Genomic DNA, 25,946 nt, shown 5'->3' with positions numbered 1-25,946 from the left:
CCATGGTAAAGCCCGCTTTATTGATAAGACTTAAGCAAACAAAGTGCTGAGTTGTGAGAACTTCCTTCTGGACCATAAATGGAAACCATTCAGAAGAGAAAATATTTTGACAGCAAACAAAACTCCGCATAGATCATTCAGTCAAGTAGCTGGCCTATGTCTCACCTGTTTTAAGTTGAGACCATTCAGGGAAAGGGCTGAGTTAATATGTATAACAGGCCTCTCCTATGTCCCCCCACCAAAAGCCTATAAGTTTTTAATTAGTGGAGAATGGAGGTAACTAAACACAGATCACTCTGCAAGACAAAGGAAGTAATTTGAACCATTGTTAACTAGAGCTCAGGGAATGTTCTGGAGAGTCTGAAGGTGGCATCTGAGAACCACCAGGGTCTCTCGGTAGATAGGGGCTACTGTTCTATAGAACAAAGGCACAAGGTACAGTTTTGGAAATCTTTTTCTTCTCCAACCCTTCCCCCTGGGATCCCCAGTCAGGACTGAGATAAACAGAAACCCAGGAAGGAAACACTGAGAAGTACAAGCTGTTTGCTGTTCAGCTTGGCAATGCAAATACAAACTGGATTGCATTGAATATCATTATGCCCCAAATTAAAAACACACAGGGTTACAGTAGTGTCTTCTTTCTAAATACTCTCTGAAGTATAGTCCAAGACATCGCTGCAGAATCTTAGACTAGCATGAAAGATACAGAGAATACAAACACCCAAGTACATAGAGGAACTCTGCACTATCTGATATGGCAGTGTGAGTAAGACCTGCACTGGTTACTACGGAGTGCAGATGGGGAATAGGAGGAGAGAGCAGGTTCCCGCACCGAGTCCAGAGTCACTAGAAGGAGGTGTGGTGGTGATGCTTCAAGCTTAATATTCAATTCTGCTCCAGAAGAACATGGTACCCAGGAAAACCCAAAACTGGAATAAAAAAAAGGGGGGGGGGAAGTGTTTTTAGAAACATCTCCTACTAGAAAAAAATGAAGTTAGGTTTATTCAGGCTTAGTTGACCCTACAATATATTTTTTTTGGGGGGGGCAATGATGACTTTCAGTCATGCCTTTTGCTGGTTATTTTGGAGATGGAGTTTCATGGGCTTCCCACGGGCTGGCCTTGAACTGTGACTTTCAGATCTCAGCCTCTTGAATAGCTAGGATTACAGGCATGAGACTTTTAGAAGGCCTAGTAATATGGTATGAATAGAAGCTTGCGTGTTACTATCTTTCATTCAAATTACTAAGTCCTTACAGTGGGCGATGCTTGGTACTGGTTCGCTGCCTTGTGGCAGACAACAGGTGAGTAGTTCCAGGTGTGCACAGGGTGTTCCCAAAACACCTGGGAGGGCAGATGAAGGGTTCTGGATTTCCCTCTCCCTGTTTCACTTGGTTCACAGCCCTTTCTCCCACACCAATCAAAGTGCAGGACATAGATATCCACCCTTTCAGTGGCCTGTGACATCAAGAATATTTCAATAAAAGGACTTCATTGGCCTTTCCCCTGTTTTTTCATTGGTACGCGCAGTGCCACAGCATCTTATGATTACTGCTGGAGTCAGCGAGAGTCAAGGCAGGGGCACCAGTTGGTGTGTGTGGGATTCTCCCTGCTCCAAACTTGCAGTGGAAAAAAAAATCTTGAGATTGTTCTTAATGAAGGTATTAGAGCTACTCATTTATTACACTTGGTCTTCAAGCACACATCTTTTAAATATTCCATATCACAAAAAGGAATTACTCATCAAACCATTCTGTGACATACTGAAATATGGTTCTCTGGGAAAAAAGCCCCGTATAATTGATCTGGGCACTGACCTAGCCATTCCTTTCATGATCTACTGTTTTCCCTTGAAGACAATGACCAGTGAACAAGCTATCTGAGACTTTTTTGAGGCTTTTTGGGTACATACTTTCTCAGAAATGTGTAAAGCAATCCATCTCAAGGGAAACAATTGCCTCTGTGTATCACCATGGTAAATTCAAGATTTCAAACAAACATCAGATCTTTAGAAAACTGATTTATCACCATGATTTAACTATCATCCCATGGCTTAAAGGTCTTCCTAGTGTGGCAATATTAATGTGTTCCATAAAAATTAATCAACATTTGAATGATCCATATAGCACAGTGAGGCATTATTTTCCTAAATATTCAATTCATGAGGTTACAGATCTATGCATGGATAAAAGATTTAATGCAAGCTAGGCTCTGGTGTCTCACTCCTAGCTACTTGGGAAGCTGAGATCTGAGATTGTGGTTTTCAGCCAGGCAGGAAAATCTATGAGACTCTTTAACTCCAACAAACTACTCAGAAAAAGCTGGAAGTAGTACTGTGGCTCAAGTGTTAGAGTTCTAGCCTTGAGTACAAAGAAGCTCAGGGACAGTGCCTGGACCCTGAGGTCAAGCTCCAGGACCAGCAAAAAACAAACAAGCTAAAAAAGATTTATGTAGAGGGCAAGGCAAATCAGCATAATGCATTTTAGCGTAGCAGAATACAAGAAGTTCATTAACATAGTTTCAGATTCCATGTTACCAGTAATCTTTAAGAAACTCATGGAGATGGGAAGTATCAAAAGAATATTCATGAGCCAGGCACCAATGGCTTGCACCTATAATCTGAGCTCCTTGGGAGGCTGAGATCAGAAGGATTGCAATTGGAGGCCACCTAGCCAAAAATGCAAGGCTTTTTTTTTTTTTTTTTTTAATCAACCATGGTAGTGTGCACCTGTTTCCCCAGGTATATGGGAGGCTGGGATTGGGTGGATCCCAGGCCAGCCTGGGAAGGAAGAAGAGTCCATGAGGCTTCATCTCAACTAATGAGGCTGAGTGTGATGGCAGGCACCTTTCACCTCATTTACTGAGGGAAACAAAAAATAGGAAGATTGAGGTCAAGGCATTCACCTAGGCAGGAAAGAAGGCCCTATCTCAAAAATAACCAGTGCAGAAAAGAGCTGGAGGCATGACTCAGTAGAGTGTTGCTTAACAAGCATTCGATCCTGAGTTAAAAAACTACTTTCTCTCAATGAGAATACTCATAATTATGTAAAGATGAGGTTATTAAAGCACTCATGTATTTTTCAACTGTACATCTATATAAAGGATATATTTTGTTCTAATACTTCAGTTTTGAGAATGTATTACAATAGATTGAATAAAGGAGCAAATATAAGATTCTAGTTGTCTTTTACTAAGCCAGACACTGAAGAAATTTGAGAAATGTAAAGCAATGCCATTTTACCCCTTTTTTGTTTTGTAAATATATATTTCTCCTGCCAGAAATACATTATGTACATTAACTTGTAACTGGCTTATTATTTTATTTTAAATGAGTTAATAGGTAAATAAAAATATTTCTGTGCTAATTTCTGGTGAAGCAAACATTAACTGCTACTAGCTTCGTAGACAAGAGCTTTTGAAATCCTTAATATAGTTGGAGATTATCAAAAGGCTCTAAGCCCCAAAGTTTGAGACTTCTTCCCTAATAGAATTATTTTAAATCATGATAGCAATTAGAATCATGGGACAATGGGGTGGGAGATCCTGACTCTACCCTAGATCAACTGAATCAGCATCTCACAGGCTCAGACTTGAACTCTGGGCCTGGGCAGTGTTCCTGAGCTTTCTTGCTCAAGGCTAGTGCTGTTCCACATGAGCTACAGCTCCACTTCTGGCTTTTTTGGTGGTTAATTGGAGATAAGAATCACATGGACTTTCTTGCCGGGGCTGGCTTTGAACCACAATTCTCAGATCTCAGTCTGCTATATAGCTTGAATTATAGGTGTGAGCCACTGGCACCTGGCTAGCATGCTCTGTTTTCAAACTCCCTCAAGAGAGCTTAATGTTCAGCCAAGACTGAGAACCAGATAAAGAGGTCAGCAGGAAATGATGGCAGAGGCTACTCTTTGGAGGGAGCTCAGTGGGTTAGTGTTGGACAGGAGACATCTAAATAGCAATGGGAAAGTCCTTGAGATGTTGTTGCAATGAACTACTAAGACCTGGAGACCAGGAGCTGCAGGTGAGGGTTCAGTAAGAAGTCCAGGCCAGGGACAGAGGCCCTCCATCCCCTAGATGGTAAGTGCGTCCCAGGCAGCAGCAGAAGGGCCTGGCCTGTAGCACACATCCTTAAGGGAACTCACTGTTCTTGTTCTGGTGCCAGAAATTTCCTGAATGGCTTTCAACCACAAGGTTTGGTGTCTAGACAGGTGTGGTGGAGGGAACTAATGGCCATGTCAAGACCTCTCATTGTCACTCCCCTTCAGATATAAAGTGTATGCTGGATAGTACTCACAGTCCAGCAGAGAATGGCAAATCCAAACCAGGCGACCCCCCAGGCGTGCCGATCCATTGGTCCAGAGATCAGTTCATAGCAGCCCTAGAAGAGGAGATGGACCACATTGTTGTGAGGGCTGGGAAAAAAGATGTGAGGCTGGGCACCAGTAGTTCATACTTCTAATCCTAGGATTATGGTTCAGAGATAGCCAGGGAAGGGAAGTCTGTGAGAATCTTATCTCCAATTAACCATCAAAAAGCCAAAACTTGGAGGTGTAGCTCAACTGGTAGAGCACTAGCCTTGAGCAAAAAAGCTCAGGGTCAGTGCTCAGGCCCTGAGTTCAAGCCACAAAGCCAGTGGGAGTCTGAATTCTATTTGGATCAGTGCCCTCCAGAGTTCAGTTTCACAACTGTGCTATTTCCACATTTCTACACACAGTGAGCTACTAAAAGTATTACATAGGTAATATTGTTTAATAATTATTCTTTTCTTTAAATTTTTTTTTTGCCAGTCCTGGGCCTTGGACTCAGGGCCTGAGCACTGTCCCTGGCTTCTTTTTGCTCAAGGCTAGCACTCTACCACTTGAGCCACAGCGTCACTTCTGGCCGTTTTCCATATATGTGGTACTGGGGAATCGAACCCAGGGCTTCATGTATACGAGGCAGGCTCTCTTGCCACTAGGCCCTATTCCCAGCGCTTTAATAATTATTCTATAACATATTTATTTGTGTGGTTGTCAGTATCTGTAACATAATTGCTATTTTAGCAGGACATGTTTCCACATTGAGTGAAATGATAATATAAGATTTTCTTAGCTGAGTGCTGGTAGCTCATGCCTATAATCCTAGATATTTAGGAGGCTGAGATCTGAGGATTATGGTTCAAAGCCTGCCTGGGTAGGAAACTCTTTGAGACTCTTATCTCCAATTAGCCACCAGAAAACTGGAAGTGGTACTGTGTCTCAAAATGGTAGAGTACTAGCCTTGAGCAAAGAAGCTCAGGGACAGTCCCCACTCCCCAAAAAAATTAAAAAAAAGTTTTCTTCTTGTCTTGAGGACACGTTTGGTTTTGTTTCCTTTCTGCAGTTGCTAGTGTTTGAACTCAAATCTTTGTGCTTGCTAGGCAGGCACTCTACTACTTAATCCACACACAGCCTTTTTTTTTGTTTTTTGTTTTTTTTTGGCTTTCATTATTTTTCAAATAGAGTCTCACTTTTTGCCTACACTGTCCTGGATTATGATCCTCCTATTTATGCATTCCACATAGCTGGGATGAGAGGTGCCCTCTACTGTGCCTAGTGTTTTACTAGTTGAGATGAGAGTCTCATCCATTTTTTTGCTTAAGCTCCCCTAGAACATTAATCCTTTTAATCTTTACCTCCCTAGTAGCTAAGACAATAAGCATGAGCCATCATGTTCAGTGGATTTTTTTTTTTTCTTGAGGTACTGAGGTTTGAACTCAGGGCCTTGTACTTAGTAGGCAGGCATTTTACCATTTGAGCCATGGCTACAGCCCATAGTTACTTTTTTAACTTTTTTTTTCAAGTAAAGCTAGAGGTCTTCTGTTACCATTTGAAAAAATAATTATTAAAGGAGTCCTAATATGGCACTATGTAAATTCTCTTTTGACATTATATTGAACACACTCATATTGGATTCTATTCTTAAGATCTTGAAGAGCCATGGTGTGTATGTCTGAGTGTGTGTGTGTGTGCATGTGTGCATGCATAAGTGATTAATTCTTTTATTTATCCATTCATTCATCCATACATGTCATAAGCAAGTAAGTATATGTGGTATATCTGTCCTAGTTACTATGCAAAGTCCCACAGTGATAATAGAACTGCCATCTGGACAACCTGGGAATTCCTCCCCTCCCCCAATAACTAGGAGATACATTGATCAGCACTGATTCCATGGGCCATGATATCCAGAGAGAAATATCCTAGCTTTTTTGACTACTGTCATCAAATGTACTAAGCTGACCTTGAGCATTAGGCCCCACTGAATGGCTACCAGTGCCCACTTGATGTTCTGCCCTCTGTGACTTTGTCCTCTTCTCCTGTGAACACACACACACACACACACACTCCTTATTTTGATTGTTCCCCCATTTACTTTTCTCCTTAGAAAAAAGTAAAAACATAGGTATCATCCTTCAAAGAGATGCCTCAAACAAAAATCTTGGTTTTATCTTTATTCAACAGCATCCAACTTTCAAGCAACCCTGGGATCCACATTCCTTCTCCTCCCCCCTCCCCCACTCCCTCTCCCTCTCCCACATCCTCCTCCTCCTCCTCCTCCTCCTCCTCCTCCTCCTCCTCCTCCTCCCCCCTCCCCCTCCCCCCTCCCCCTCCCCCTCCCCCTCCCCCTCCCCCCTCCCCCTCCCCCTCCCCCTCCCCCTCCCCCTCCTCCCCCTCCCCCTCCCCCTCCCCCTCCCCCTCCTCCTCCTCCTCCTCCGTCCTGGGGCTTGAACTTAGGGCCTGGGCACTGTCCCTGAGCTTTTGCTCAAGGCTAGAACTCTGCTCTCTGAGCCACAGTGCCACTTCTGGCTTTTTCTGTTGATATGGTTCTGGGGAATTGAACCCAGGTCTTCATTCATGCTAGGCAAGCACTCTACCACTAAGCCACATTCCCAGCCCAAAATACTTCTTATTCTTGCCTTGTACCACCTTGGTCCACCAGAACCTCAATTGCGGATTACAATAGCCTCCTAGTTTGTCACTCTGAGATCTATGTCCACACACACAATTTGAACCCATCTTTTCCTTTGAGCCCCTCTTCATTCCAGCTCTGTCAGATTGACACTCTTGGTATTCCTCTGGAAATCTAAGTATGTGTCCACTTCAGGGCCTCTGCGCTTGCTGCTCCCTTCCCCAGGCTTCCAGTGTCAGCTTTCCTCACTTAGTTCAGAACTCTGCAAACATCTACGTGACAAGACCTTTCCTGAGTACCTCCCATCCTACTGCATCTGCTTACTCTGCTTTATTTCTGCCTATGGCATTTATCACAACCTGGAATTTCATCATACATTTGTTTAGGCATTCTATTATGATCTCCCATAAGGGAATGCGAGCTCTACAAGGGCAGGGATTTTATGTTGCTCATTGTTGAATCTCCAAACTTTAGAATGAAGTGCTTGGCTCATAGTAGACACCTATTTACAGAATGAAGGCAACATGATTTTTTTTGGCCCACTCTGTCTTAGCCCTTGGCAAATCCTTCTATTTTCTGTGAAACATGGCATTGAGTCATGATTAAGGCAGCATGATTTACAACCTACTTGATGGCTCACAAGATACTCTCAACATCCTGAACATCTTGGAGATGATCATTTAACTAATAAAATATGTCAAGGAGTTTGCTTATGCCATGTGCCAGGAACTGGGTTGGACATGTAACTGTGATAAGATGGAAATGAGCTTTGCTTTCATGAAGCTCCTAGACAAAAAAGGTCTGGATTTAAGAAAAAAATCTCTTTAGTGAGTTTTCATGATGCTAATCATTTTGTTAGTGCTTTCCTGCATTGAGTCCATCATGATATTCTTAAGCTGTAGATGTCAGGATTTGTACAATGCATTCATGGGGCTGAGGCAGCAGCATAGAGAATACATACTTGTACCCATCCTGCTATGTGAAATTCTAGATGGTGTCTATTATCATACTTAGGATCACCTTCCTATTGTGTCATTTTTTTTTGTAGCTGTAGCACTGTGTATCGTAGATCTTGGAAAGGTAAAATATAGAGGTAAAAATCAGAGCCATTCACTTCTTCATTTCCCCACCCATCTACCGACCCACCAACCATTTGTTGAGTGTCTTCTTTGTATCAGGCATCATGCTAAGGACTGAAGATACAGAATGAATAATACATAGCCATTAATGGAAGGCAACATTGCTCTAGGTGATGAATTTAAAAAAAGAGCAAAGTACAATGAGTATTGGGGTTGAGTACAGTGATGTATTAAAAAAAAAAGAGCAAAGTGCAATGAGTATTTTGCTTTGGAAGAGAAATCTCCTGTAAGTCAGAATGGAGTATGGGGAACCAGCATAGAGAAAATAAGAAAGATTTAACAGGCAAAGTATTAGTGAGACAGAACACAGGAGCAGAGGGAGTCAGAAGCAAGAAACTGTTGGAGTGAGGCTGAGTGGTGATAATTTGTGGTTGTGGTACAGTGGGTAGGAAACTGAGATGGAGACTGAGGTCAGATGAGGCCAAGGTACTGGAAAGGAAAGTGTTAGGTTGTCAAAGAAGGTGTGAAGATCCCAACACACTGTCAGGATAATTCTAGTTTGGGTCTTTCCCTCACATAACATCTACCTGAACTTGAGAAAATAAGGGTTTTAGGTCTGTTCTCATAAGTAGACTTTAACTGAACTAGGGAGAAAAGTGTTGCTGTGAAATAAACAGATCATCTTTAAGGTAAGTCTATGTTTCCCAAAAGGTGATACAGTTTGTGTACCATGACAGTCCACTCAAGGCAGATTTGCACGTCTCAATTCTGATATTGAAATATTGAAAGCTTTTTTTTTGGCCAGTCTTGAGGCTTGGACTCAGGGCCTGAGCACTGTCCCTGTTCTTTTTGCTCAAGGCTAGCACTCTACCTTTTGAGCTACAGTGCTACTTCCAGCCTTTTCTGTTTATGTGGTGATGAGGAATTGGATCCAGGGCTTTTTTTTTTTTTTTTTTTTTTTCCTGTGCCACTCCTGTAGCATGAACTCAGGGCCTGGGCGCTGTCCCTGAGCTTCTTTTGCTTAAGACTTGTGCTCTACTACTTGGGTCACAGCTCCACTGCTGGCTTCTGGGTATCTGACTGGAGATAGGAGTCTTTCTTGCCCAGGATGGATTTGAATTGCAATCCTCAGATCTCAGACTTCTGAGTAGCTAGGATTACAGACAGGAGCCACTGGAGCCCAGCCTGAAATATTGAAAGCATTTTGAGTCATGAGAGTGATAGTAATATTTCATGATTATATGCAACAAATTTAGCTTTTATTGCAGCCTGAATAGAGCTGATTAAAACAATGCCAGAGCAATGTTGCTATAAAATTGAATGAAAATTGCTCTTAGCACTGCTGCAGAGTCATCTCTGTCACTCCCTTGTCCTTCTTGGATGAGTGGCTGCTGTCTTAGGGCAGGTGCCCTGCCGGGTGTGATATCATGATCAGCAGAGCCCTGATATACAGTAGATAGTATTTATTTCCATATTAAGGAGGCTGATGCTTCCAATTTATTTAATAAGCTCTATATAACTAGGCATCCTCAAAGATGTACCGACCAATCCAGAGCCCAGCATTTCAGTGTGCAGGGTTGGTGGGAAGGAATAGGAGAGCTCACCTGAGCTTTTACTGCTAACAAGTATTTATCAGCTTAGATTGGGAGCTCTGGCCAGAATGCTTGGCTTTGAAGGCTGACTAACACTTTACTAACTGGATGACTGTATGCAAGGTAAGGATTGCACCTGTATCTCAACTTTTCATCTATGAAGTAGGCATCAACATCTGAGCATCAAAATGTTAGGGTGTGTGTGTGTGTGTGTGTGTGTGTGTGTGTGTGTGTGTGTGTGTGTGTGTGTGTCACTTAGAACACAGTCTGGCATTTGGTTAAGCACTCAGTAAATGTTTCATGATCATCATCAGATCATCATCAGCCTGGGAGCACTTTTTCATCTGTATGTAAACCATTTTGGGCTCCAATCAGCAACCTCACATTTTATTAACACTTGTCCTACATTGCCACAGAATATGAATGTGGATCTATAATTGCTGCATTTATCCCCACATTGCTTTGAAACTGACAAAACATTCTTCTTTGTACATCATCCAATTTACAGTTTGAAGCTCTTTTGCAGATCTTTGCTTAATGTATTTCTTGAAAAGCCAATTCTAGACATTATGTAAATTGTCTCCACTTAAGCAAAGTTGAATTTTGCTGTTGCTGTCCTTGTGTCTAGTTAATTTCATTTGAATATAAACTTGCCCAGCTCAGATCTAGATTAACAATCAGTGTCCTAGCAGAGAAAGAAAGGTATAGGAGAAAAGGCAGGATTTCTTACTGAGAGACCATTGCTTAGAGTTGAAGTTCCTCTCTTCACAGAACAGAAGTTGAAGTTTCCACCAGGTTTGGGCTGAGGAAGGGACTCACCTGATTGTGGTAGTAACCAGGGACACCCAGTTTGCAGGCCTCTAGGTTGAGAGGTTCTTTGAGATTGTTCATAACACAGCACTGGCGGGGCCAGGGGTAGTCAGCATCATTATTCTCAGTTCGGAAGGCAGATGTATACTTTTGCCAGTCCGATGGGCCATTCACACCACAGCAGTGGTCCTGTCAGCAGGAAAAAAGAAGATGAATTTCTCTTTCCTAGAGCCATCAATGTAGCAACTGAGATGTGGAAAGTATTCTTTCTTCTTTCTTTTTTATTGTTATTGTATAGTGGATATACAGAGGGGTTGCAGTTACATGAATCAGGTAATGAGTAATAAGCCATGTCTTTCCTTCTGTGGCTCCCTCCCATCCACACTCATAAGATATCTAGTTCATTTTTCCACATAGTGTCTAGTGAGTATCACTGTTGTATTCATTCATTCTTGTTCCACCTTTTATGTGCCCTCCCTGACCTTCCTGAACACAACCTAGATGTCCCTCAGTGGATGAATGGATCAAGAAAACATGTTACACACACACACACACACACACACACACACACACACACACAGAAATTCTACTCATCCATCAGAAAGAATAATATTGTACCATTTGTAAGGAAGTGGAAAGACTTAGAAAAAATTATATTAAGTAAAGTAAACCAGAGCCAAAGAAACACAGGCTGCATGATTTCCCCTCATTTGTGGTAACTATATGTGCCTATAAATCTACAAGTAAACACACTGAATGATTAAAATAAATAAATAACACTGGGACATGATAAATTATATACCATACCTTATATTTTCTATAAAAAATCCCCAATAGAGCTGAAAGTTTTGACAATTTACAATTTTAAACCTTGCAGCATGTGTATTACTTTGTTACTCATTAATAAGCATATGATTTAAACTCTGTAAGCTTCATTGTCCTTAACTAGGAAGTTAGGATAAATAGAGAATTTATCTTACAGAGTTTTAGGAGGAGCAAATGAGTTAATGTTACTAGCTTAGAGTAAACCCTTATGATTTATGAATATTCATATAGGTCCTTATCAATTAGATATTATGAGTACTGGCATCATGATACTATAGTGCCAGAGTAGTATAATTACTCAATAATTATATGTGAGCAAACATAAAAGCAGAAAATTAAAATTTTTAATGGTGAGGAAATTATGAATAGTTGTTCTTGTTTTTACATTTTTCTAAAGTAATGTCATGTTACTTTTGTGACGGCAGAGAATAAATTGAAAAAAATTAGAAAAACGTGGTGTCATACATAGGAAAAGAAGATATTCTTAAGCCTTGGACAGAACTGGAGGCAAAATAAAACAATTCCTATCACTCTCCTTCCCTATTAGAAATTGCAGGGCTGGGGATATAGCCTAGTGGCAAGAGTGCCTGCCTCATATACACGAGGCCCTAGGTTCGATTCCCCAGCACCACATATACAGAAAACGGCCAGAAGCGGCGCTGTGGCTCAAGTGGCAGAGTGCTAGCCTTGAGCGGGAAGAAGCCAGGGACAGTGCTCAGGCCCTGAGTCCAAGGCCCAGGACTGGCCAAAAAAAAAAAAAAAAAAAAAAAAAATCTAAAAAAAAAAAAAAAAAAAGAAATTGCAGATTATCTCTCAACTTTTAGGAAACTTGGTGATAAAACTACCTTTTGGTCACTGTATTTTAAGACATATCTAAGCAGGAAAAGTAGTCATTTTACAAATATGTTTAATTTGAGCATTGTAGAGAAAAATGATTTAGTTGAGCCAGGCTTATTTAAGACTAGAATTTCAGTAGGAACAGAGAAGGATTCAGTGTTAAACTTGGTAACACTCCAATACTGAGTTGAGGAAAGGCTGAAAACAGAATGATTAAATCAAGTCCTATCCCCTGGTCCTTAGCAGAACTAGCTCTTAGGAGATGCAAACATGCCCAAAGGGCAAAACAGGCAGTGGTTGCCATTTGAGTTCACTATATGGAGCACAGAAGACAACATTAATTATTATTATTTTTAATGTAAAGAGACCTGAGTTCTAATGCATGATTGATCTACATTTCTTTAATCTACTCCCTACAAAAGGATGCTAACCAATATCAGGATTTGAAATAAAATACAGACCTTGAGAATTCCACTGTGTTGTGTGTGTAACATGGCCCCCACTTCACCTCCCTTCCCCAGTATCCCCATCAGTAACCGAGAGGTAACTGTAACAAGTGTCTTTCTGAAGGATTTCTCCTCGAGGCACTAGCATCAATCCTACTCACATCTCCCCACTTACTGGCATCATCCAGGACCCCCATGTCTTACTTGAAGCATGAGCCTATCCCAGGTTTTGGTGACACCATTGTTCTTCCATTGGTCATCATTGGTTGGAGGGCTGTTGTTTTGGTACCTGATCAGCATCTGCTTCAGGAAGAGGTTGGGTGTGAACTACGAGGGGGAGGAAGCAGCACAGGAGGTAAAGTTAACAGACTGTTTCCCAAGGAAAGAGAGCTATTTTTTTCTTGGCCTGTGACTGAGGATGCTGAACAATTCTCTTGGAGTGAAACTATACTCAGAGGCACCAAGTTCCATTGGCCAAGGCTGCTTCCGCCTGGCTGAGATATATATGTCCCTCATGTTCACAAAAGTCACTGTCTGGACAGGTTGGATAGGTCATGTAGGCCCAGAGAACAGCAAAAATGAAGAGAAAGGTACTGGATGGAGAGCTAAATCTTAGATGAAGTAGATACTAGGATCATATCACTGGGAGGCCAAGTTCAAGGCCATGGCAGAGAGAGGACAAGTGTACGGGTACCAGCTTGAACCCTGGCAATCAGGCTGCCTGCCTTGGCTCAACAGTCATGCCTTTTCTCTTGATTGCTGTGTATTTTCAGATATAAAGAGAGACTTCATCATTTTTGTGCCTCATTTGTTCATTGAGAAATTGATCATTGATGTTAGCTGTTTCTTAGGTTTATAAGTATTAAGGTTATATGTGTATTAGTTGTGTGTACATGAGCAGGTGTAGCACATGGAAAGGGTTACCAACATGTCAGGTATGTTATTATGGTAACATTAATTCACTTTATTATTTTGCTCTGTGCTTTTTGAAGGTGTACTCACAAAGTCACGCTGTGTTGCTGCTGTAATACAAGATGCCACTTCAAAACCATATACTATAAACATCAGGATGAAGTACTGGAAAGGAAAGGAAGGAGAAGAAAGAATTAAACTTATCCCCTAAGAAAGACTTCCCCAAATGATTGCCGCAACTTTTCAGCATGTTCTTCTAAATAGAATCATCCAGCCATTCATGTAGTTATTCCACAAACCCTCTTTGCTCAGCTGCTTGGCTGGGGATGATATTTGATGCCAGATAGCTCATCTGTCTGATTTTCTCCAGAGAACAAATGGCCATTGTAAACAAAGCTTTTGCATCCAGGATTCTGCATGTCTGTTTTAATTGGAAAAAACTAAGGTAAGAGAATGAAATGATGTGTGTGTATGTGTATGTATGTGTATGTGTACATGTATGTGCATGCTGAGTGGCATGCAAGAGAACCTTAGTGTATCACACTTGATGCAAACCTTATAGATCTCTGATACTGATATTTTTTCTTTCTTGTATGATGAAAATTTCTAATTGCAGAGGTCAGACAAAGATGAACCAGAATGTGCTTAAGGCCTCATGTCCTTCTTAACCAATACCCAGACAGAAGCAGGAATGCAGTGACTCTCTGGCGTTCTCTTCTCACACACCCATCACACCAGCCACAGCAGCACACATGAGTGCCACAGGGCTTACTCTATGGTGTTGTTGTGGATATGGGCACATGGGTGGCCCACGGGTGCTCAAGATGACTCTACATGAGTTTGGTCCTTGTATCATCTTGGGACACAAAGTCAGAGTTGGTGGGGTTGGGCAGGGAGAACCATTGCGCCTCTTGAGGGTGGGAGGCTCTCTGAGCAAGACCTTTCGCTGCCCCCACTGTCTGGCCCAGGACAACATTCTGGCTGCTGTCAGGAGACCTTCAGAGAGCCGTAATGTTCTCTCTTGTAATGGCTGCTGCCTGGCTTCTTGTCAAGGTTGTAGTTGGTTCCTCTCACAGAGCCTCAGAACCCTTCAGTGGTGCTCCATAAAGGAAGTCCCAGTGTTCCCTTCCCAGCTCAGTTTTTAGGGCTATGTCAAATACACACACACCCACCCACCCACCCACACACACACACACACACACACACACACACACACACACACACCTCCACCCCCAGAGGATGGGCCCCAAGTGAGCCTGGGATTCAGGTGAAGGTTATCTTTTGGGGCCACCAGTCTCTCCTCTCCCTTTCCCCCTACCCTCCCAAACTGGGTGCACTTGTCCTAGAACTAACTCACACTAAGGAAATAGAGCAGGTAAATGTTCTGCATTCCCTGGCTACTGGGACAATGGTTAGCTCGGAGGAAAAGTAAACCAACAAGCCCCTTAAGTTGCTGGGCTCGTTCTATAAAAGAGAAATTCAAGTCTTGCAGCATGGGGGAGGAGGGTAGAAGAGTTATTTCAGGCAGGTGTGTGTGTGTGTGTGTGTGTGTGTGTGTGTGTGTGTGTGTAGTTCCATCTAATCAAAAAATACTGCCCCTGGGACACAGGGGTAGAACAGAGGGGTTCAGGCTCAACCAACCTAGGGCTTCATTAGCTCTTGCCCAAATTAACTCCCATTTATCAAGGCAGGGTATGATCTTATTGTTGGTGGGTTGGGACGAGAGTGCACATCAAGGTTGTCGGGGGTGGGGAGGCTGTTCAGTACAGCACTATGAATAACAATATAAAAAATGTAGGCCATTCTACAAAAGCTTTCAACCCTGAACTCAAATGTCTTCAAAAAGGCTCATGCTTTCTCTGAAAAATTCACACGGACCCTATATTTTATATTCCAATGCATCAATGCCTGGTAAATATTAAAAACAATACTTAAAAACTACTAAATGTCAAGGGGGAAAGTCTAGTAAATAAGTTTTTCCTGTATCTTTTCCTTTGGCCCATGGAATTCCTGGTTGTTCAAGTTGGGCCCAAGCAGATAACGTGGAGAAGCACAGATCTGGACGATACTCAGTTGGAATGTTGGAGGGCAGCCTTGCCCTTGTGGTCTCATGGCAGCGAGTCTTCCCTCTTTCTCCCTCCTCACCTGGAACTCTCTGCTCCCACCTACCCCATTGCAAATCAAGCATTGTGCTCAATGAAGAAGAGACAGTCCACCAAATCTATCCAGGGAAAAAGCAAGAGAGAGTTTTCAGGTCTTACCGCCAGCAGAATTTTCCTGTTGGACTTCATGATGCCTACAATGGCTAGAACCGATAGACAGAAGAGGCAGATACCCACAAACATGCCAATCCAGGCAGCCCCATAGATGTCATCATTGTTGGTGGCCTCCAGCAGAGGGTACAGGCTGTGTTGATCGGATACAAAGAAGATACACTCTGCGGTCAGGGCGATGCCGCACATCTGGGAGCAAGGTAAGAGTGGGTCATGTCAGGCTGGTGTCCAGCAGCACAGCATGGGGGAGTGGATGGGGGAAGGACAGTGTGGGTTCTGAGACTGACTCCCTTGCCTGCACAGGCTTCATGCAGCCAACTAAAATTCTCCATTGCCAGGAAGTCAAACAACTATTTTCATGCTGCTACCTTCTTCCATGTGGCACTCTTTCTTCCATACCCCTTTCCACAGATCACTCTGTTTTAGTGCTATACAGGAAAAGACCTACGGCAATTTCATACCATCTATAAAATACTTGGTCATGAGCCACTCAGATGATGCCCTCAATTCTGCCCCACTGACTCATTAGCCACATTTCTGTTATAATATTTGACATGGTCGTGGTCATAGTTACAGTGAAAGTTGAAACTTGGGTGGTTATCATCTCAATGCTGATATTTGATAGGTAAGGACTATTGGCTCTAAAAGATGATGATTTGTTCAGAACCACACAGGGAGTCAGAGGCAGAGCTGAGTCAAGCATTTGTTTGACTCCTGAACAAGAACTCTGTCTCCTATTCCCATGTCCCCACAGCATGGCCTCTGACCAACTCTCATGTATGTATAGGAGACCAAGGGGATGCTAACATCTGGCCCCTGCCACCTTAACAACAGAATTCTCAAATCAAATCAAGGTAAAATCAGAAAGAAGCAAGAAGATGTGTGTGTGTAGTAGATATGTCTGGGTCCTGACCTTGGTGGACATGACTCCTAAGACTCTTACATTTTAAAGCTGTTAAGGGAATGCCTATTTTTTTTCAGTCTTGTTCCTCTGACACATCACATTGTCATGTGACTGCACAGTTAAATTTTATCTGGCATTTTACTATCACATTTGTAAAATTGAGGAAAATGCATAGGGAACCAATAACTATATCATTGTTTTTCTTTCTGTCACTTTTTTTTGGTGCCAGTATTGAGGCTTGAACTCAGGGTCTGGATGCTGTCATTTACTTTTTTTGCTCAAGGTTAGAACTCTACCTCTTTATCTACAGCTCTACTTTTGGCTTTTTTGCTGATTAATTGGAAATAAGATTCTCATAGACTTTCTCATCTGAGCTGGCTTTGAATCACTATCCTCAGATCGCAGCCTCCTGAGTAGTTAGGATTACAATGGCAGTATTCACTAGTGCCTAGCTAAACTCTCACTTTGATTAATCTAAAATCATGTGCACAGTAAGAGTATAATTTTCTGAAAAACGCTCATTACTTACACCAACTATCACATGTCCAAAAATCAGTAGGCCCTGGAAGCAGCGAACAGTGGAATCATCTTTGGCCATCTTTAGAGCTTCCCAGAGACTGAAAGCACAGTTGAGAACATCACATGTTAGTAGGAACAGGTGACAGACAATGCTATAATTTTCATAACTTGATTAAATGATAATATCATTGACTTTATTTGTCCCAAAGCATCCAAACCAAGGTCAACTTACTTTCTAGTACTGGAGAAAAGTTGCTTACTAAACTTAGCAATCTCAGTCATTTTATAAAGGCACAAGAGGAGGATGGGGATGAGAAGACAAGGAAGAGGAGAAAGAAGGAGGAGGAGGAGGAAGAAGAGAAAAAAGAGGAAGGAGGAGGAGGAGGAGGAGGAGGAGGAGGAGGAGGAGGAGGAGGAGGAGATGGTGAAGAAATCTGAGTCTGATCAGTGCCTTCAGGAGTTCTGTAAGGTCAGGAGTCTACCAGGAACATACTTCTAAAAGATGAACATAAGCCCTGCAAAGCCAGCCATCAGTGAAGGCCTCAACAACAGATATGAGGTGGTGATGGCTGGGCAGAACTGAATCACACAGAGGGTCCCTGGCATCGTGCTTTGTCAGGGCAAACTGAAACCCACAGAGTAACACAGGGAGGTGGGAGTCAGGTCCCCTGTGGACTATGGGCTGCTGTTAATAATTGTGATTTTCTGAATAGTTTGCAATCTTCACAGAGCAGAAGAGTTGGCAAGCGGCAAAGTTCTCTATCACGGAAGAGGGGAGAAAAGAGGAACAGGAAATTCATTCTTTTGATGGTGCCACTCTACCAGGAATATCATATGCAAACATCTAAGTCTCATAGCCCAGAAAAGTAGAAAAAAAAAAACCAAAAACAAGAGCTGAAAGTATTGAGTGAAGTTCCCTGGGTCTTAGACGTGGCAGTGACAGAGCTGGGTCTTTTGGGTCCTCTGTCTGAGTGACTCCTGGGCCCAGGTACCCCCCACAGCCCCCACTGGCTCTTAGAAAACATGTATGGAGTTTAAGGCCAGATGCAGCAGAATATGGAAGATTCCAGGGGCTTCTTTGGAAGAAACAAGAGTTTAAGTGTTTGGGCCAATTGATTTAGTTTTTGCACTTGAAACACATCGAGAAATGTCACCTACATCTCTTAGCATTTAAATAAAGTAATTAATCCATCTGTACATTCATGCGCTAAGCCAAAAGATATTGCATTTTGAGGTATGCAAAGACATGTCAGGGAGATTATTGCATACTAGGGTTTTGTGCTTTAGAGGGCGAGATAATTGTAATACATTGTGAGACCACACTGTGGACTTTCTGAAGTGGGAAAATGTAAACATTGCAGATTGTTTATGTAGGAGGAAGGTGAGGTGGGCAACATTCCAGGGAAGAGGAAAGTTAGGAAGGAGAGGCCCAAGAGTAAGTTGCCCACAAGACTGCAATTTGTGTTTGGCTGAACTTCAGGTTTATGGAAGGCTTCGGTAGGAGGCAAGCATGTTATTTGACTCAAGCATTGCTAATTTTTTTAAAACTTCATTGTTGTGCTGTATCAATATATGAATAACCTTCCAAGTAATTTAAATATGTCTAAATATTTTCCCTCTGTCTGGAAAGTGGTGGGAGCTGAAATGTATGCATGTCTTTGGCTCTGAATCCAGCACTGCGTGGGTCTCTCCAATGTTTGCTGAAGGAATTGAAGAATCTGGATCCTTGTTATATGATCTTTCTCCAGACTTTCTGCTTAGAAATGCCACTCATTTCTTTCCAGTGACAAGCTTTAAGAAATGTTTGTTTCCCTCTTCCCTGGGAGAATCAAACTCATGTAGCTGGATCAGTCACATTGTGAAGTTCATTACTAGCGTGTACAGACATTAAACCTAACCAGTTGGGTGACTCTCTAAATTAGGTGCACAAATAGACTGATAGTTCAGATAACAGAAGTATAGACAGCAAAAGACAAATATGGGGAGAGGCTGAATTCAGAACCATTATTGACCTGCATTGCTCCGCTTGGGGACCCATATGTCAGGTAATAGCCTACTCATGATAATTAGTGGGGCTCAAAAAACAAAGAATACAATTTCTTTCTTTTTTAAGGAGTTTAAAATGTGATCATAGAAACAAGGAGGTAAAGCAACTATGCAAAATAGGATAGAAGGGAATATTGAGAGAGAATGGAGAAATAAGAGGAATCAGGTAGAGCCTCCAGCAAAATTCTTATACTAGTGACTCAGTTATGTCCCATCTTCCAAAGATGAGTGTGTTTCACAGTGTTTTAGAAGAATGGGGGAAAGGAGTGAACAAATGAATATTCCATGGGAGAATTCTAAGAGTGAGAATTAGGGTGAAAAAAAATGCAGGTCAGAGAGGGAGAAAAGAAGGACAGAGACAGACAGGAGTCTGGTTGGAGCAATAAAAAGCATGAAAGAGACCTAGAGGAGGACATGGGTAGGAAATGGCAAGGAGGCAGCCCAGTTGTGGAAGGCAAGAATGATGGATAAGATATTCTGAACTATCTGGTGATTGGATTTCTGTTCCTTTTCACTTTAGGCTCTCTTCTTTTCCCTCAGGCCATTGGTACATGGTTGCTTAGAAAGCTGCTCTTGACTCCCAAACAGCAAAATGGTGGCAGGGAGCTGCCACCCACGGGTTCCTGTGACCAATTAAGGCTATTAGGTGCTCTGAGTTCATTTTCCACAGGCCAGAGAGATGGGTACTTTTCCTTCCAAATCATCACTTGTTTCCTATTGCTTTTTAAGCAAGTTACCATCAACCTAGTGGATTAAAACCCTCAAATGTGCATTTTACGTAAGTGTGAAATGAATACTGCTGGGCTAGGATCATAGCGTTGACAAGGCTGCTGTCTTTAAAGGGCCTAAGAAGGGAGAATTTGAATTTGATTTCTTTCATTTTGAAAATGTCAAAAAGGAGGTGTGGGAAGGTAGACTGCCTTTCGACACCTTGCCAGACAGCAGAGGGGCTTAGATTTAAGCCCAGCCTGCATGTCCCCAGATCATTAGCCCCATGGTTTATAAAGTCCTGCCACACTGCTAAGGCTCTTAGGAGATAATATATTTTCTCTAGCCTGTATTTGCTCAGATTTGTATTGGTTTTTGTATTTGTATTTTTTCAGCTTTTATAAATATCAGCGACACCATGCATTGCTTTTCCTACTTCTCCAGGTTCTTGTTTCCCCAGCCCTACAACACTGTGCTCCCAGCCCAGTGCTGCACCTACAAGCTTCCAAGAAACCTGCTTCCATAGATCCCAAACCTGTAGCCCTACTTTGTAACTCCAGGAGCTAAGATGCTTGGGAGTAAAAAGTGCAACATGAATTCAACGAGTCAATGCTTCGGAGACTTCCTGCACATATGGATGGCTAGGTTGGGGTGCGGCATTTTCCCATACAGCCAATGATGTCAAGAGGAAGCCCCATACAGCTTCCTGGAGCTCACAGGATGGTCTCCTGGCTGTGGTGTAATGATAACCTTGCTGGACTTAACATCTGAATGCCAGTTTTCAAGTCCTGGTCTTTCCGTGTCAGGATTTAATTTGGGCAAATGACCCTCTTAGTGTCTGATCGCATGAAAAACAGCTTGTTTGGTTGGGATTATTATGATCACCACATAAAATAAACTGTGGAGAAATTGCTGGCAACACTTACACTCCCCACAGATTTGAGAAATGATTCCTAATGACCAGGGGATATTCAGGAAGGCCAAGGTATTGGGCTATGGTTTTGGTTTGTGTATCAGAGACCCATGGGGCCTAAGAAGAAGTGTCTAAAGGTGACTTTTCCTGTAGCCAATAGCCAAGGGGTCCTAGGTTGGGAAATAGTCTTCTGTACACTTTCCCTGTTTAATGGATCTTTTAAGGAGGCGTGGGCACTTCCCATACAGTCATCCAATTGCATACTTTCAGTACTTTTTTTATGGCTATCTTTAGCTATTTTGGAACATTGAAAAAGCTTCTCCTTTGTGCTGGGGTGTGGCCAGAGTCAGGTACCAAGTTGCACGTCTCTATGGGAGGGGCCTATGCATTCCATCAGCATTCCTGAGCAGTCAGCTCCCGCCCCTATCCAACTCTGGCTTTGGCCTGCCCTGAGGCCTGGGCTCTGGACTGCAGAGGTTACTGGCATGAAGCTGAGATTTTCCTTTGTACGATGGCTCAAGAGCTGCTTTCTTCCCCACACAGGGTTGTTCTCCCCCCATCTCTCCCTACTCCATGCATCCCCTTGTTGCCTGGTTCCATTTTCACATATGTGCATGGAATGTTACCACTATATTCTGTCACTTTCTTTCTTCATTCTTCTATCCTCTCCCTTCAACCTCCTCCCCTTTCTGCTTTCTGACATTATTTCCTGTACTTGTATGGTACAGGTATTCAAATAGAAGGTGCTGTCACTAAGTTATATTTTTCCTTCCAAGTCCAAAGTGGTGCAGTGCCTTATACATAATAAGCACACAATTATTTTGCAAAATAAAAGGACAGATAAGTTTATGTGAAGGAATGAGTGGGTATACATGTTAGTGATTTGCCTAGAACTTATTGCAGAACAAAGTATAGTGAAGCAGAAAGAACATAGACTTTGAAAAGATTCTTGGTTCAAGGCTTAGCTTTACCACTTAGTGATTTTGTAACTCCCCAAGAAGTTAGTAAATCTTGTCAATGGGCAGAGTCATATCTAGCTGCAAGGGGTTTTGTAAAATTTAAATGAGAATATAAGTGAAGTTTTCACACAATATTGGCAACCTAATTAATATTAGTTTTCTTTGCTCTTGCCTCAGTTTCTTGAGGAAGACAGACTAGAGTTAATTAGCCAGGGAATGGTGGAGGCTTCTAAAGTATGGGTTCACTAATTTTTCTAACAAACAAACAAACAAAATAGACCTTCCAGGTGTGGGTGGCTCATGCCTGTAATCCTAGCTACACAGGAGTTTGAGTTCTGAGGTTCAAAGCCAGCCTGGGCAGACAAATCTGAGAGACTCATCTCCAATTAACCAGCAAAAAGGCCCAAGTGGATGTGTGGCCCAAGTAGGAGATGATCAGCCTTGAATGAAAAAACCCAAGCAATAGTGCAAGGCTCTGAGTTCAAGTCCTAGTACTCACTACTCCCAAAAAAGAAACAAAAAAGCAATCACTCTGCAAACTCCAATGTGCAACTCACCAGCCCACCTCCTAGTTTTCCCAGGTAGGGGAAGTGCCCCTGGGGTCCCCTCTCTCCAGGAAAGTCCTCCCCTGACCTGTTGATATAGGACTTAAATTGATCAACTGGAGTATCTTTATTTTGAGAAGTGCTGATTTAAAAAACAACAACAACAACAACAACAACTGGAGAATGTATTTCTTGCTATCATCCCTGCCCCTTGTGCCTTTATTCCATTTTTTGTTATAAAAATTATTCATATCCACAGTGTGATGTTTGCCAATACGTTGACTATGTCTAAGATCAGTGGCTCCCTAAACAAACCAGGGTTGAAGGCAGAGAGAGAAGTGAGACTCACCCGCTAAACATGAGATCATATGTTCAGGTTCATTACCTCTTTTCCTCACCCAACTTTCTGCACCAGAGAACACATAAACCACACCTCAAGTGTGTCTACTCATGCTGGAGAAATGTGTATTTAACAAAAGAAGAAGAAGAAAAAAAGGAGAACTAGAAGAGGGGAAAATCCAGAAATACAATATGCTGTCCCCTTAGCCTTGACCCGGAGACCCAGGCCTAGAGGAGACAATGCATGCCTTAGATCACACATGGGTGGGGAGGTTTGGGATGAGGACAGTTGATACTCTCCTGAAACCCAGGGTAGGATGGGCCCTTGACAATGATGGAGTAGGAGCATATTTCTGTGGCCATGACCTTTACAGCGCCATACCATCTCTATTTTTTCCCTTTTCTTTAAAGCTGTGTTGACACATGTGCTAGACAAGTAGATACATGGAGCTCTGTGAAGTCAAGTGAATTCAGTTGAAGTAAAACTTCAGTTCTTTAGTTGCTCGAGCCACACTGACAATTCCATAACACCAGTTGGTAAGGGGGGGGGGCTGTCTAGGACATGTCCATCACAGTGGACAGCATTGCTCTACATTCTGCGGTTCCTTATGATTTCAGTCACCCACCACCTGAGGTCAGGGGGCTTAAATGTGGTGTGGGGATGCAGAATGTGCGATCAGGACATCTCCTCATTAGGGTGGTCTTTGGTCTCTGTAACAGTTAGGCCACAGTAGCCTAGAAGGTCGAGATGCCAGAGCAGGATACTTTGGAGTTAAGGGCTGACTTGAGCCTGTGATCTTAGCTACTCAGGAGGCTGACATCAGAGGATGGAGGTTTGAAGTAAGCCAGAGCAGAAAAGTCTGTGCGAGTCATCCTCAATTTGCCAGCAAAAAAGCAGAAATCAGAGGTATGGCTCAAGTGGTAGAGCTCCAGCCTTGAGTGAAAGAGCCAAGTGAAAATGTGAGTCCCTGAGTTCAAATCCCAGTACCACACAGAAAAAGAATGTAAGGCAGAGGGCTGGGAATATGGCCTAGTGGTAAAGTGCTTGCCTCATATACATGAAGCCCTAGGTTTGATTCCTCAGCACCATGTATATAGAAAAAAGCCAGAAGTGGCACTGTGGCTCAAGTAGTAAAGTGCTAACCTTGTGCAGAAAGAAGCCAGGGACAGTGCTGAGGCCCTGAGTTCAAGCCCCAGGACTGGCAGAAGAAGAAGAAGAAGAAGAAGAAGAAGAAGAAGAAGAAGAAGAAGAAGAAGAAGAAGAAGAAGAAGAAGAAGAAGAAGAAGAAGAGGATAAGGCAGAGCAACAAGGAAATCCTGACATCTCATTTGCGTTTCTTAACTAAATGGGCTATCAAGTCCTCTTAGTATCTAAACGTCTACAAATCTTCCCGAATACTTAAAAAAATGTAACTGAGTTGATTTTTTTAAATCAATATGACAATTAAGGTGTTACCTAATTCCTCTTTGAATTGAGTTGATTTTTGTTGTTGTTGTTATTTTGTTTTGATTACTAGTCCTGGGGCTTGATCTCAAGGCCTGGACACTATCCCTAATCTTTTTTTTTTTTTTTCCCTTAAGGCTGGTGTCTTTTCATTTGAGCTACAGCTCTACTTATGGATCTTCAGTGATTAAATGGAAATAAGGGCCTTAGGGACTTTCTTTCCCCTGGCTGCCTTTGAACTTTGGTCTTCAGATCTCAGACTTCTGAGTCACTAGGATTACAGGTGCCCAGTTGAGTTGATTTTTAAGTCTGGTAAAGCATTCTGCTGTAAATAGAAATCAAATAATTTTTTCCTCATTGATAAGATTAATCAAAAGAAACATTCCTTCACAAAGTTTGAAAACTACATTACAAACATTGTTTTACATGTATATGTGATATAGTATATATGTTATATATATAAAACATAATTGACATATGTATATACATAAAACCTGAATTATCCGCTTGTACTTTTAGTCCACACTGGCAAGAAATGATCAGTTACCATTTTCTTTAATTTTAAAAAGAAGAGCAAAATTAGTAAAAATTCTTTCAAGAAATATTTAAAGCTAGTTAGAGTGTAGCTTTTGGCTAATAGGTATCAAAACAATATTAGTACTATTTGAAACCTAAGTTGTATTTTGTGTTAAAATATTAGAATAAAAATTATACTTGAGACCTGCAGATCCTGGTCAACTAACTAGCAAAGAGTAAAAATAAGTTAACAAAAAAATCACAGGCTGTAGACAATACAGTTAATTTGTTGACTTATTCCAACCAATACATCTATCAAGTAGAACTTTTTTTGAGTACATTGCTTCACAAATTCCATTAAGAATCAACAGGAAGATTTCTGATAGAAAAGACCAGAAGCTTTCTCCCTGAGGGGCGAAGGGAGAGATTATTAGAGAGAGTAATCCAGAAGGGTGATGATATCTTAAATGACAAAAGGTATGGACTCTATAAGTCAAGAATATAATTTCTCCTTATCCATCTCATCTCACTATTTGTTCTCAAGAAAACACTGTACCTTGAGGGATGAGGTGGGTCCCTGTAAGATGTTCTCCCAGTGCAGTGGCCTCTTCTTCCTCCTCCTCCTTTCTCCCCCCGGGTTTGCTCTGCAGTCCACTGAGAGCAGCCTCGGGTGCCTTTCCACCCAGCAGCCCTTCTGTGAACTTCTGGTCCCAGGAAAGGGTGGTATGTGATTGGGAGACTGCATCTCACATGGGCTGAGTCTGATACTGCCTGAACCTGCCTGGCTGCGGCTGGGAGTAGCAGGAAGCAGTGTTGGCAGAGCTGGGGCTCAGCTCATCACTTTGCATTTTTTCCCCCTAAGTCCAGACTTTTTTTCCTCAAATACAAACTCAGGGTTTTTAACGTTTAGTTGATTTGTTTTGATTGCTATGATTTGATCATGATAGCTACAATTGTGTATTAAAAGGCCTGTTTATCATCACTTTTTAATGATGCTGATAATTGATTGCTTGCATAGGATATGTCTAGTTTCAGGGACTTTTTTCCTCCCTCCTTCCTTCCCTCCTCCCTTCCTTCTTTCTCTTTCCCTTTCTTTCTTCCTTTTCCTTTTTTTTCTTCTTTCTTTTTATTTTCCTCTCATGTGTTAGTATTGAGATGTAAACTCAGGGCCTTGCTTGGCATTTTTGTTTAATGCTGGTGCTCTACCACTTGAGTCACACTTCTACTTCCCAATTTTTGCTGGTTTATAGGAGAGAAGACTCTCACAGACTTTTCTGTCCAAGTTGACTTTGAATCTTGATCCTTTGATCTCAGCCTCTTGAGTAGCTAGGATTACAGCACCTGGCCTAGTCC

The 25,946-nt window shown here is 42.1% G+C and overlaps 1 protein-coding gene across 1 annotated transcript; it reads right to left on the bottom strand.

Annotated features, from left to right (window-relative positions):
* On the bottom strand, positions 1–25,319 carry Upk1b (uroplakin 1B). Its single transcript, XM_048346688.1, has 8 exons — positions 25,150–25,319; positions 17,134–17,221; positions 15,689–15,889; positions 13,518–13,592; positions 12,720–12,842; positions 10,417–10,596; positions 4,291–4,374; positions 1–929 (listed from the first exon to the last, which is right to left on the bottom strand). The coding sequence occupies exons 2-8, from the start codon at positions 17,200–17,202 to the stop codon at positions 879–881; spliced, it is 783 nt and encodes a 260-aa protein (XP_048202645.1). The 5' UTR covers positions 17,203–17,221; positions 25,150–25,319; the 3' UTR covers positions 1–878.
* Positions 25,320–25,946: the final 627 nt, after the last annotated feature.

The sequence above is a fragment of the Perognathus longimembris genome, chromosome 5 (assembly GCF_023159225.1).
Source record: "Perognathus longimembris pacificus isolate PPM17 chromosome 5, ASM2315922v1, whole genome shotgun sequence".
In the NCBI taxonomy this organism is placed as follows: domain Eukaryota; kingdom Metazoa; phylum Chordata; class Mammalia; order Rodentia; family Heteromyidae; genus Perognathus; species Perognathus longimembris.
Note: the sequence above shows the minus strand (reverse complement) of the source record. Positions and strands in the feature narration are given on the sequence as shown.

Coding starts and splice junctions, on each gene's coding strand:
- Upk1b (XM_048346688.1), bottom strand. CDS start 17,202: ATGGCCAAAGATGATTCCACTGTTCGCTGCTTCCAGGGCCTACTGATT. Junction 15,890..17,133: donor TTGGACATGTGATAGTTGGT/GTAAGTAATGAG, acceptor CCTTGCTCCCAG/ATGTGCGGCATCGCCCTGAC. Junction 10,597..12,719: donor GGGATAGGCTCATGCTTCAA/GTAAGACATGGG, acceptor TCCTGCTGACAG/GACCACTGCTGTGGTGTGAA.